Below are 13,029 nucleotides of genomic sequence, written 5' to 3'. Positions count from 1 at the left end.
GTAAAGGGGTAGGACCTTATTTAGGTTTTTTTTTTTAAAAAAAAAAAATTAAATGGCCAATCACAGATGGTCACTAAACGCATTTTATTTCTAATTTGACGTAGAATTTTGCCAGATTTGAAGTACAAATATGTTAATATTTGAGCCAAATACAGAAAAAAAAAAAAAAAAAAAAGAAAAGAAAAGAAAGAGAGAGTTTAATATTGAAAGGAAAATACTATACAAATAAACTTTAATTATAGACAGATGTGTCATGGATATTATTTTTTGAAAGAAGACAAATACATACATACTCTTTTGATTTTTTTTTTTTTAATTCAAACTATTTATATATATTTTTAAATAAAAATGACAGGAAAATAATATTTTAGTTATTACACTTAATATTTTAGATAGTTTATGTACATTATATATTAAGTTTAATAATTAAAATATTATTTTTGGTCAATTTTATTTAACCAAAATAAATAACTGGTTTAGATTGAAAATAAAAAAAAATTAAAGTTTAAATTAATAAAATTAAAATTTTAATATTTATTTTGTTATAAGAGAAAAATTTTAGGTTTTTATTTAGAATAAATTACACTTTGTTCCTTTTATATCTGACCACTTTTTTACTTTAGCCCTTAAAGTTTTTTTTTTTTCACTTTGGCCCTTGATATTTCAGGTTTTTCTCAATTTACTCCTAAAACTAATTTTTGTTCAAAATTAGACAGAAAAAGCCACTATAACTATCACATAACATAAAAAATATATTATTATTTCGGGATTTGAGTTTGTGTCAGATGTATAAATTTTGTATAATAAGATATTTTATACCATGTAACTGTTAATGTGTCTTTTTCTGTTTAATTTTGAATAAAAGTTAGCTTTAAGAGTAAATTTAAAAATAAAAATAAAAAAACCTTAAAACATCTCAAAAAAAAAAAAAAAAAATTAAAGGTCAAAGTGAAAAAGTGACCAAATATAAAGAGAGCAAAGTATAATTCACTATTTTATTTATTATTTATATTTTTTATAATTTCTTTAAAAAAATTATTTATATAACATTACTTTTTAAAAAAATAAAACAACATACATGCACACGCACCGCCGTTATGCGTTTGAAGTGAGGAAAATGTGAGGTGGGAGCAGTGAGAGGCAAAGGACCAAAATGGAATGAGGTGGGGACTTGACTTGGGGATCTCCACGTACAAAGGAGCCAAAATTTGCCTGATTTCTGGGAATTCTACCGTGTGAACTTATCTTGATTTTCCTTCGTGGCCCCACAAATGACATCATAAGTTGAAAATTTTGACTCGCCTTTTACATTTAGTGATTAAAATATAAAAAAATAATTAGTGTTCTTAATTTTGTTTTCCCAATTTCACCTCTAATGACATGATACACTCTTATGTGAAGTGATGTCACACTCATCCCCCTCTCCTATTTAATCACCTTAATTCAAATGAGAGTGAGACACGTCATTAAAAGTGAAATTAAACAGACAAAATTAAGAGATATAGTACCACTCTTAAAATATTTAATTAAATTTTATTTTTCATTTATTCTCTAATCATCAATTAATCATTTTGTTAACGTATTAATAAATTTAGAAAATGAGTCTATAAAATGGTTTGTATATCATTTTTTCTATTTAATTGCATTTCAACCCCTATCTCCTCTCTCTCTTTCTTCTCTCTAACATTGAATGTAATGATATCCACTGAGCAATCCTTATAAACTCTTACATCTTGTTTGGAAATATATTAGTTTAATAATTTTTTATTTTTTTTAATTGAAGTACAAGATAAAAAAAAAATTAGTAATATATTTGGGATAATTTTTTATATTTTTCAAAAAAAATAAAATAAATAAAAAATTTGACATTTTCATATAATTAGTTAATTCTTTGACTTTTTAATATTTTTTTGACTTTTAGACTAACATGAAGTGTTGCCAAACAAACCCTTGAAGTTGGCTTCTCTTTAGCTTGTGCTGGTTTTTGGGTTTATTTTAGGCTTATTCTGATGATTCAAATTTGTAAGAATCGTTGAGAAAATAATTCAGGTAAAAAATTAAGTTAGTTAGATATAGATAATATTATGTTTCTAGTAGAGCAGGACTTCAGTTGCAATAAATTAGTTGAATAAGTCTTTACTTGACATTAGGAGAATTTAAATTTCAAATTTAGTGTTAGGTTGTTCCTATTTTGTTGGGTTGTTCCAAGTGTAGTGAGATAGTGGGTTTGTTCCTATTTTAGTGTGATATTGGCAGCTGAACTTTAGTAGAATGGTTCACTTTATTTTCTATATATTGTACTGATCTCAGTTGGAAATAATTATCCAGAATTTTATTCCACACTTGTGTGATATTGGAGGATTGGGTTTCCCTCGAAGCAAACCCCTTTTCTTTTTGATTTCCCTATTCTCAACTCTCTCCTAGCAACTCTGTTTTTGTTGTCTATCCTTTCTAGCAAAAATAGGTAAACAGAAGAACAAGAACATCAGCTCTGTTGCAGTCGCACATAACAGCTTGGTATCAAAGCTAGGCATAGAGGAGCAGCGGTTGGGGCAATTTGAGACTGATGTCAACTCTTTAGCAACTGGGCAGGAAAGAATGATGAAAGAGATGCAAGAGATGTTCGCAGCCATGAATACCATGTTGGACCACATCATGACCAACCAAGTTCGTGACCCTGGAGAAAGTTCTCACAACCAAAATCAAAGTGTTGGAGGACGAACCCTTGGAAGTGGAGGAACCAACCGCAAAGTACGTAGCAACTCTGCCCCTCAATATTTGCCCAAGACGGTGAAGCTTGATTTTCCACGCTTCAATGGAATCGAGGATCCGACAAGTTGGGTTTGCTGGGCTGAACAATTTTACGATTTTCATCAAACGACTGAAGCTGATAGAATGCCACTAGCATCCTTTAACCTTGAAGATGACGCCCAACTTTGGTACCAATTGTTGAAAGAAGAGACTCCGATCATATCGTGGGAAGACTTTAAACAAGGACTACTTAACAGATATGGGCCTACCCAGTTTCAAGACTTCTTTGGTGAGTTAACAAAGCTACAACAAACTGGTTCCGTAAGAGAATACCAAGCCCAGTTTGAGAAGTTGTTGGTTCGAGTAGGGAGGTTGACACCATCGCATCAAGTTGGTTGTTTCATAAGCGGGCTGAAGGAAAGTATCAATGCTGATGTCCAAGCTAGTCGACCTGCCACACTCTCTAGTGCTATTGGATTAGCAAGGCTATATGAGGCGCGTTGTTACTCCAATCGTTGGACTGTTCAACCGGAGGCACGCAAAACAATACCTAATCGTTCTTCAATTCCTAACTCAAGTCCCTTGCCTATCAAAAGACTTAGTCCCGCTGAACTCCATGATAGAAGAAGCAAAGGTTTATGTTTCAATTGCAATGAAAAGTTCAGCCCAGGACATCGGTGTAAAAAATTATTTCTCATTGAAGGGAGTTGGTCAGATGAGGAGGATGATGATGTAGACATGAAGGTGATAGAACTCAAGGAAAATGAAGAAACTCCAGGAATTTCGCTTCATGCTATCTATGGTGCACGAGCTCCACAAACCATGAAGGTGCGAGGTCGGATTGGCCAACATCAAATAACACTTTTGATTGATTCAGGAAGTACTCATAATTTTTTGAATAGTAAGGTTGCCCGTAAGCTTGGTGTTTCACCTAACTCGGCAGGAAGATTTGAAGTTGTCGTCGCCAACGAAGAAAAGATTAGCAGCTCTGGCCGTTGTAAGGGAATTTGCACAATTATTCAAGGAGTTCGTATTACAGCAGATTACTTCTTGCTTCCATTAGAAGGGTGTGATACTGTTCTTGGTGCCCAATGGTTGAGTACGTTGGGACCTATTATTTGGAATTTCTCTAAGCTGCAAATGAAGTTTTGTTATGAAGGAAAAAATGTGGTGTTTACTGGCTTAGCTGCTCCAGAAAACAAGGTTGTGGGTGAAAAGGAAATTACTAAGGAATTTAGAAAAAAGAAGACAGGAGCTCTGTTGCAGATTTATTCTCTCTCAGTCCAAACCACACAAGGTAATCTCTCAACACACTTGGCTTTGGAATTAAATACACTAGAGTTGCAGCAAATTTTGAGTTATTATCAGGATGTGTTCAAGGAGCCCCATGGATTGCCTCCTCCTAGGACCCATGATCACAAAATTCCCTTAAAGCAAGGAAGTGAAGTAGTTAACATGAGACCATATAGATACCCTCATTATCAAAAAATGAGATTGAAAAATTGGTGGCTGAAATGCTGAACTCTGGGTTGATCCGACTAAGTCAAAGTCCTTACTCTTCCCCAGTATTGTTGGTAAAGAAACATTATAGGTCTTGGAGGCTCTGTGTTGATTATAGAGGCTTGAACCGGATTACCATTAAAGATAAATTCCCTATACCAGTCATTGATGAATTGTTAGATGAACTCCATGGAGCAAAATTTTTTACCAAGTTAGATCTACGATCTGGTTACCACCAAATAAGGGTGCATCCTGAAGACATCACTAAGACAGCATTTCGAACATATCAAGGACATTATGAGTTCCTCGTAATGCCCTTCGGCCTTACCAACGCCCCCTCTACCTTTCAATTCTTGATGAATGAGATATTCAAGATCCACCTCTGTAAGTTCATTCTTGTATTTTTTGATGATATTCTAATTTACAGTAAATCATGGGATGAGCATATGAAGCATCTTGGTGTTACTTTAAATATTTTGAAGACTAACCAGTTATTTGTGAAAAAAGAGAAATGCACATTTGCTTAACAGGAAGTCAAATACTTGGGCCATGTAATAACCACTAAAGGTGTAGCTGCAGACCCTGAAAAAATTGCTGCTATGCAAGAATGGCCTAAGCCAAAAATGGTTAAGGCATTAAGGGGTTTCCTTGGATTGACTAGGTATTACAAGAAGTTTATTAAACACTACGGCAGGATTGCTAGACCTCTAACTTAGATGCTAAAAAAGGGGTGCTTTGAATGGAATTCCATGGCAGAAGAATCCTTCGAAGAACTAAAGAAAGCAATGACCCGAGCATCGGTGTTGGCCCTTCTAGATTTCAACCATCCGTTTATAGTCGAATGTGATGCACCGGGATCTGGAATTGGAGGAGTTCTCATGCAAAACAAGAGACCCATTGCATTTTTCAGCCGTGCTTTGCAAGGTAAAAATTTACTTTTATCTACCTATGAAAAAGAGATGTTGGCACTAATTCTTGTAGTGCAAAAGTGGAGGCCATATTTATTGGGAAGGAAGTTCATTGTTCGAACGGATCAGCGTAGTCTCAAGCATTTATGGGAACAAAAGATCACCACTGCAACCCAAGAGAAGTGGTTAGTGAAATTGATGGGGTTTGACTTTTCCATCGAATATAAAAAGGGGAATGAGAATTGTGTGGCTGATGCACTCTCACGTAGAGACGAGGCAGGCCAATTACTTGCTTTGTCAGCGCCGAGCCCTACATGGATGGAGTCAATAAAAGAAGAAGTCGGTAATCACCCTAGCTTGCAACGATTAGTTAAGCTATGCAAACAAGGAGAAGCTATCGGGCCATGGGACTACAAAGAAGGTATCCTTTACTTCAAGAATAAGATTTATTTAGCGGTTGATTCTGCTTTGATGCCTCTTATTGTTAAGGAGATGCATTCCAGTACTCATGAAGGGTTTCACAAAACTTTGCAAAGAGTAAGGTCTGTTTTTTATTGGCAAAGCATGAGAAATTTTCTGTGAGAGTATATCCGGAGTTGTGAAACTTGCCAAAGGAACAAGGGAGAGAATCTCAAGCCCACTGGATTCTTACAGCCACTTCTAATTCCTATGCAAGTATGGTCAGATATATCAATGGACTTTGTGGAAGGTCTGCCTAACTCAAAGGGGAAGTGTGTTATTTTTGTGGTAGTGGATCGGCTCTCCAAATTTGCACACTTTATTTCTCTCTCTCATCCGTACTCTGCTGCCTAAATAGCTCAGGTTTTTTTTCAACAAATATTTAAATTGTATGGCATGCCTAAAAGCATCGTATGCGATAGAGATGCCACCTTCACTAGCATTTTTTGGAGAGAGCTTTTTAACTTGCAGGGAACCAACTTCAACTTTAGTTCTTCTTATCACCCACAAACTGACGGGCAAACCGAAGTGGTCAATCGAACAGTCGAGATGTATCTTCGTTGTTTCACAAGTCATAGGCCGAAAGAGTGGGTTCGTTGGATTCCTTGGGCTGAGTACTGTTATAACACCAGTACACATTCTTCTACCAAGAGAACCCCTTATGAGATTGTGTTTGGCAAACCTCCACACACACTTCTATCATATGTTCCAGGCACTTCACAAGTAGAGGCTGTGGATCAAGAGTTGCGAGATAGGGAGCTAGTTATCAAGGAGCTACGAGACCGATTGAATGAGGCTCAACAGCGAATGAAGAAGTTCTATGATGCTCATAGAACTGACAAAAATTTCAATGTTAGAGATTTTGTATATCTCAAGTTGCAACCATATAGGCAAGTGTCCTTAGCCCTTCGAAGCAATCTCAAGCTATCACCCAAATACTATGGACCATTCGAAATTCTTGATAAAATTGGACCAGTGGCATACAAGCTCAAACTACCAGAAAGCTCAAGGCTTCATCCGGTGTTCCATGTCTCTTTGCTGAAAAAGAAGGTGGGGATGAATGTGGAAACTTTGGATTCTCTTCCCATCATTCCTAAAGAGGGTAATACAATTGTCCCTTTGCCTCAAGCTATCCTAGATCAAAGAAAGAAGAAAAACAAAGAAGAAGTTTTGGTTCATTGGCAAGGATTGTCACATTCTGACGTCACATGGGAAAATCTGGCTGAGCTCCGTTTGCGATTCCTGAAGCTACCCTTGAGGACAAGGGTGTTGTCTAGGAGGAAAGAATGTTATGTTTCCAGTAGAGCAGGACTTCAGTTGCAATAAATTAGTTGAATAAGTCTTTACTTGACATTAGGAGAATTTAAATTTCAAATTCAGGTTTATCAGCTGTTAGGTTGTTCCTATTTTGTTGGGTTGTTCCAAGTGTAGTGAGATAGTGGGTTTGTTCCTATTTTAGTGTGATATTGGCAGCTGAACTTTAGCAGAATGGTTCACTTTATTTTCTATATATTGTACTAATCTTAGTTGGAAATAAATTATCTAGAATTTTATTCCACACTTGTGTGATATTGGAGGATTGGGTTTCTCTCGAAATAAACCCCTTTTCTTTTTGATTTCCCTGTTTCCAACTCTCTCCTAGCAACTCTGTTTTTGTTGTCTATCCTTTCTAGCAAAAATAGGTAAACAGAAGAACAAGAACATCAGCTCTGTTGCAGCCGCACATAACAGATAACTATATGTTTAGATTATTTTTGTTATATAAAATTGGACCACAAATATAATTTTAAAAATCATTCAAAATTTTATCCAAAATTGAATGTGTGGATAAAATTTATTTAAAATATAACCTGCAATATATTAGTTTTAAATATAAGCCATATATTCCATGTTTTGAAAAAAAAAATTATTCAATTCTCCGAATAACTAAGATAATTATTGCTATATATTCTTTCCCAAGTGATTTATATGCCCTCCCTTTTTTTTCACGTGTGCTTGTGTATAATAAAAAAAATATTTTTTAAATATTAATATTTTTTCTATTTCATTTATAAAATATTAATTTATATCTAATTAGTTTTTTTTATTCCTTTTTAATTTCAGCACGTGCATCCGATTGAAAATGATTGTCCTAATTAATAATCGTTGAATTTTTGATTGATGTGCAAAAAAATCATTTTAAGATTTAAATAACATAAGTGAAGATAGGAAAAAGAGGGAAGATGAAGGAGGATAGGGCTGTGGAGGAAGATAGATGTTTAGTTGTAGGCTGAAAGATATCTAATAAGGTATAATAGCATCTTTAATGGTGTGTTATATGACTTGTTATTGCTCTATTTTGTCTTGAAGCTTTTAAATTTCCAATCTAACGGCAAGGCATATGACTTGTTATATATTACCTATGAGTAAACATTGTATCAAATATAGCACAAGTTTTACCTATAACTAAAATCTTTGCCTCTCTCTTTCCTCTAAAGATCCATATATAGCATTTTAATTTGACATTTTGTGTGAAAAGTTGAAAAATTTTACATTGTATCATTGGAGAAAAATTGTTAAAATCAAATATTTGAATACTATTCATTGCGAAATTGGAACAATACCTAGCTCTTTACCTATCCAACAATTGGAGGTGCTCTAAGTAAGAAGATGAGTATAGTCTCTATCGATGGTAAACTTCTTTGCAATCTCAACCAGTCTAATGGTGGGAATGGTGGGTGGAGGGAGTCGATGGATGGTGGTATGGGGTGATAGGTGAGGGTGACACCTGGATGGTGAGTTGTCGATAGGAGATGCAAAGAGAGGGGAAACGGATGAGCGGTGGAGGAAGGAAGGGATTTAATACGATAAGGTATATAGTAAATAAATATATAAAGAGTGGTTTTGATTTACTAGAAGAGTTATTTCTCGTTTGAAAATCTAACCTCCATAAATAATTGTCCTTATTTTACCTAAAAAACTAAATTGAAGAAAAATTTGTTATAATTAAAAGGAAACATCTTCTCGTCAACTGGGTTTCTCAATTAGAACACATTATTGGACCTCCATGGATCCACCATGAAATCCAACTCAATAATTTGAATTGTTCAATGCGTAAAACTCATCGAGAATCAGATATAAATAGCCACTTGATTAGATCACATTTGTATTAATAATTTATTTTTAAAATTATAGTTACTGAACACAAATCTGACATGATCAAATAGTTATCGATATCCGATCAATATGACTTTTTGCAGGGATAAAATACTCGACGAGCTCTACATATTGAGCAGTTCAAATTATCGATCACAGCTTCATGATGGGCCCACAGAGCTCAACAACACTCTCCAATTTGATTTCCAACTAGAGAGAAGCCTACGCCAATTAAAATGATAGAGATCAAATTGACACTCAAGTGAAATTACAAGGGCTATTTATAAACAGTAAAATATATTTTTAAGTACCAAAATATGGGTCTTATGTTATTTTGGTCTTTAATGTTCAAAGGGTAAATTACAAATATACCCTCTGAGGTTTGATTAAAATACGGATCACCCCTGTGGTTTTGAAAATTACATTCCACCCCTTGAAGTTTCTAATTTCATAACAAATCGCCTCTTTTATTAATAAATCATCAAGTCAATTAACAATTTTTAATAATGTTAAAAATATGTTTCAATTAATATTTTAGGTAATTTTATTATTATATAGGAGAGCAATTATGAATTTCATTTTAATTCTGTTAAATAAAAAATTCTAACAATGAGATATTTATAATTTTTCAAGCTACATGGGGCAATCTATATTTTAAGCAAACCTCAGGAGGTGTATTTGTAATTTATCCATGTTTAAATTATGTCAATTTGGTTCCCAATATATAAATGTGTTTTAATTTGATCCTCAATATTTAAATTATATCAATTTGATTTCCAATGCATAAAAAATATTTCAATTTAGTGGCCCACTTGCCCTCTTCTAATTTTGTTAATAGACACAATTTAAACATTAAGAGATTAAATTGAAATATTTTTTATATATTGGTGACCAAATTGATATAATTTAAACATTGATAATCAAATACCTTTACACATTAGAGACCAAATTGACACAATTTAAATATTAGGATCAAAATTACCTAAAACTCAGACATGGAGAACTAAAAATAATTAACCCAAATATATATATATATATATATATAGTTTAATAACAGATGAAAGGTACTGAAATTATGTGGGGTCTTTGGGCAAATACACATGATGGTCCTACTTGATATTTTATTGGTTAAATTTGTGAGGCTTAATTAATAGTTTTTGTTATGATTTTAAAAAATAATATAACGAATATTAAATTATAAATGGTGTGAAATAATGTTTTAATACCACAAAATAATCGTTCAAAAAAAGGGTGTAAATGAGGAAAAACAGTAAGCTTCACCATTGACACGGTTAAAGAAGGTGGTCTTGCCAGGTATGATGAGGCAAAACCCTTCAACAGACACGTATCAGCAACCCTGATTTATTAGCTACCTCCATTGAACCTGACCTCCCTCCTCTCTTATCCTCTCTCATCTCCTGCTTCTTTGGTCTCACTATATAAATACTCATATCTACACACAAAACCTAGTCTCATCACCAATCCTCCTCCCTTTCCAAAGCTTATCTGCTATACTATACCCCCAAAAAATACAAAAACATTTCAAAAATGTTGAAATCTGTGGTGAATTTGAGAGAGAAAAAACAACAACAGCAACAGAAAAACCAGGTGGTGAAGAAACCTGATCGAGCAACTTCAAGAAAGGGGTGCATGAGAGGGAAAGGAGGTCCAGAGAACGCTTCCTGCACTTACAAAGGGGTCCGGCAGCGGACTTGGGGTAAATGGGTTGCCGAAATCCGTGAGCCAAACCGCGGATCCCGGGTTTGGCTCGGCACCTTCGACACCTCTCTTGAAGCCGCCATGGCTTACGACTCGGCTGCCCGTAGACTCTACGGTCCAGGCGCCAACCTCAACTTGCCGGAACTCTATGCCGCTACGACTCGGTTTTCAATTTCTGGCACCAATATCCCAATCAACCCCCATCAGGAAAGCTCGGACTTGGGCAGTGCAGGTTCATCGGAGAGCCCTTTGTCAGGACTCACCGATGAATCTGGATCTTCTGTTGTTGCTGCTACGAGCTTTCCTGGTGGGGATATGGGTGTTGAGTCTCGGAATAAGAGGAGAGTTGGCCGAGAGGAAAGGGGAGATGATGGATTCTGGGGGAATCTGAATGCTGAGTTGCCGGAGTTTGATGACTCGGCTATGTGGGCAGAGGCGACAGCGACGATGGATTTTCAGGTGATGGCAGGGCCGGGGACTTCTGTCGGAGACTTTGAGGATGGGAAGGGATGGGAAGCCATACAGTACCCTTCGTGGCACTGAAGCTTCTCACCCTCACTTTTATATGTGCAAAATTTGATCACATCACATCACATCACGTGAGGTCGGACTTATGTGAAAGAGTTGTGGTTAGATTCTGTATACTATTTTAATATATATATATATATATATATATATTAATCGCTATATAAGATTAAGAAAATATAAGAGAAATAAATAGTGTAAATGTGACTTTTGTTTCAAATTATGTACGCAACTATGTGAATTAGCAAAAATATGCTTAGCTTGTATAGTTTTGAATGCATTTATAAAAAGAGAAAAGTTATGGATCATGAAATTTTTTTTATAAAAATGATTATGAAAGATTTATAATTTTTGAATTACCTTGATTAGTGTGTGGTACTTTATTCTAAATGTAATCTAAGAATCACAAAATTTTCATAATTATTTTCATGAAATTTTTTTCATGATACCAAGCATTGCTGTTATAAAAATTCACTTGTTATCTATGCCAAGGTTTGGTTGGTTGGAAATGTGTGCCTCACGTGCAATTTTAAATGTTTTTTTCTCTGATTTTCTTTTTATATAGTATTTTTTTTTGGTGAATAATATATAGTTTTTTTTGATAACTAAGAAAATGGAGCTTAATGGTATACAAGTATTATCTATTTTATTATGACAAAATTTGGGTAATAATTTTTCGATATCACCAACTGTGTCAAAAAAAACTACATCACCAATGAATTCATGTTAGGAATATGATATATAAATTTATTTGTTAAATTCATTTTATAAACCCAATCATATATAAGTTTGTATATAATTAGTTAATAATTAAATAATATATAAGAGAATGTATTACGTTTAATATCTTAATTGATTAATACATTTGAAAATCGAGTCTACTTTTTTATCTTAAATAACAATGTTCTTGGTGTAATGGATTCTGTATTTGTGAAAAATTAATACTCAAATTTAATCATTATAATATTATTACATTATTCCAAACGAATGTAGCAATTAAGCGTAAATCACAAATAAATTTTTTGAGGTTTGATTAAAATATAAATTGTTCTATGTGGTTTTAAAAATTACATTCCACCTTTGGAGGTTTTTAATTTCATAAAAAATCGTTATTTTTATTAATAAATCATCAAGTCAATTAACAGTTTTTAATGATACTAAAAATATATTTTAATTAACAATTTAGGTAATTTAATTATTGTATAGGAGAGCAATTATGAATTTCATTTTTTTAGTTAATTTTGTTACATAAAAAAATTTAACAAGGGGGTATTTGTAATTTTTCAAATCATATAGGACATTCTGTACTTTAAGCAAATCTCATGAAATGTATTTGTAATTTACTTATAGAATTTAATTAGTTTGGAGATAAAGAGGCATCTCTCCCATTCAAGTTTTATTTTGTTTTATTTTGTTTTTGTTTTTATTTTGTTGTTTCTATTTTATTTTATTTTTTTTATTTATGGCGCAAATTCAAGTTTTGGACAAGTTTTCATAGTTGTGGGCAAGCCATTTAAATTGCAAGTCTCGTCTATCATATCAATAAAATAAAAATAAATAAATAAATAATTGAATATTAACAATAATTTGATTGGATCATATTCATTAAAAAAAAAATCAAATAAAATTTTAAAAATAGATTATCTATTTTTTTATACAAATATAACTGATCATGCGATTAGCAATATTCGATCTTAATTTTCCATATAGGTAATCAGCTTGACTAATTTTTCCTAAGCCAACAGTCATATAAACTTGACCCTCTTGATTGTTTTGAAAATAGTCCCCCTTTGGCCTCTCCATTTTTGGATGTTGATTGAAGTTAACGACTAAAAATAGAATAATAAATCACAACAACTAATAACTAGCTTTTGTGATTAAAAAAAATAAAATAAAAAATTAATAATAATGTGCCACTAAAAAAATTCTCCTGAAAAGCAGGAGGCCAACTAATCCAAATAAGAGAGAAATTTCAATGAGGGAGGGATCAACACCAGATCACCAGTGTTTTATTTATTTATTTATTTATTTT

General features: G+C 33.3%; 2 protein-coding genes across 2 annotated transcripts; both read left to right on the top strand.

Annotated features, from left to right (window-relative positions):
• Positions 1-2,598: 2,598 nt before the first annotated feature.
• On the top strand, positions 2,599-4,967 carry LOC114259749 (uncharacterized). The gene is made up of 2 exons (XM_082876023.1): positions 2,599-4,197; positions 4,782-4,967. The coding sequence occupies exons 1-2, from the start codon at positions 2,599-2,601 to the stop codon at positions 4,965-4,967; spliced, it is 1,785 nt and encodes a 594-aa protein (XP_082732149.1).
• A 5,082-nt stretch (positions 4,968-10,049) lies between these two features.
• LOC114287649 (dehydration-responsive element-binding protein 2D-like) lies at positions 10,050-11,015 on the top strand. Its single transcript, XM_028231085.2, has one exon. The coding sequence runs from the start codon at positions 10,302-10,304 to the stop codon at positions 11,013-11,015; it is 714 nt and encodes a 237-aa protein (XP_028086886.2). The 5' UTR covers positions 10,050-10,301.
• Positions 11,016-13,029: the final 2,014 nt, after the last annotated feature.

Source organism: Camellia sinensis, chromosome 6, assembly GCF_055761805.1.
Source record: "Camellia sinensis isolate YWXY chromosome 6, ASM5576180v1, whole genome shotgun sequence".
NCBI classification, from domain to species: domain Eukaryota; kingdom Viridiplantae; phylum Streptophyta; class Magnoliopsida; order Ericales; family Theaceae; genus Camellia; species Camellia sinensis.
The sequence above is the reverse complement of the archived record's forward strand: the minus strand, read 5'-3'. Positions and strand labels throughout refer to the sequence as shown.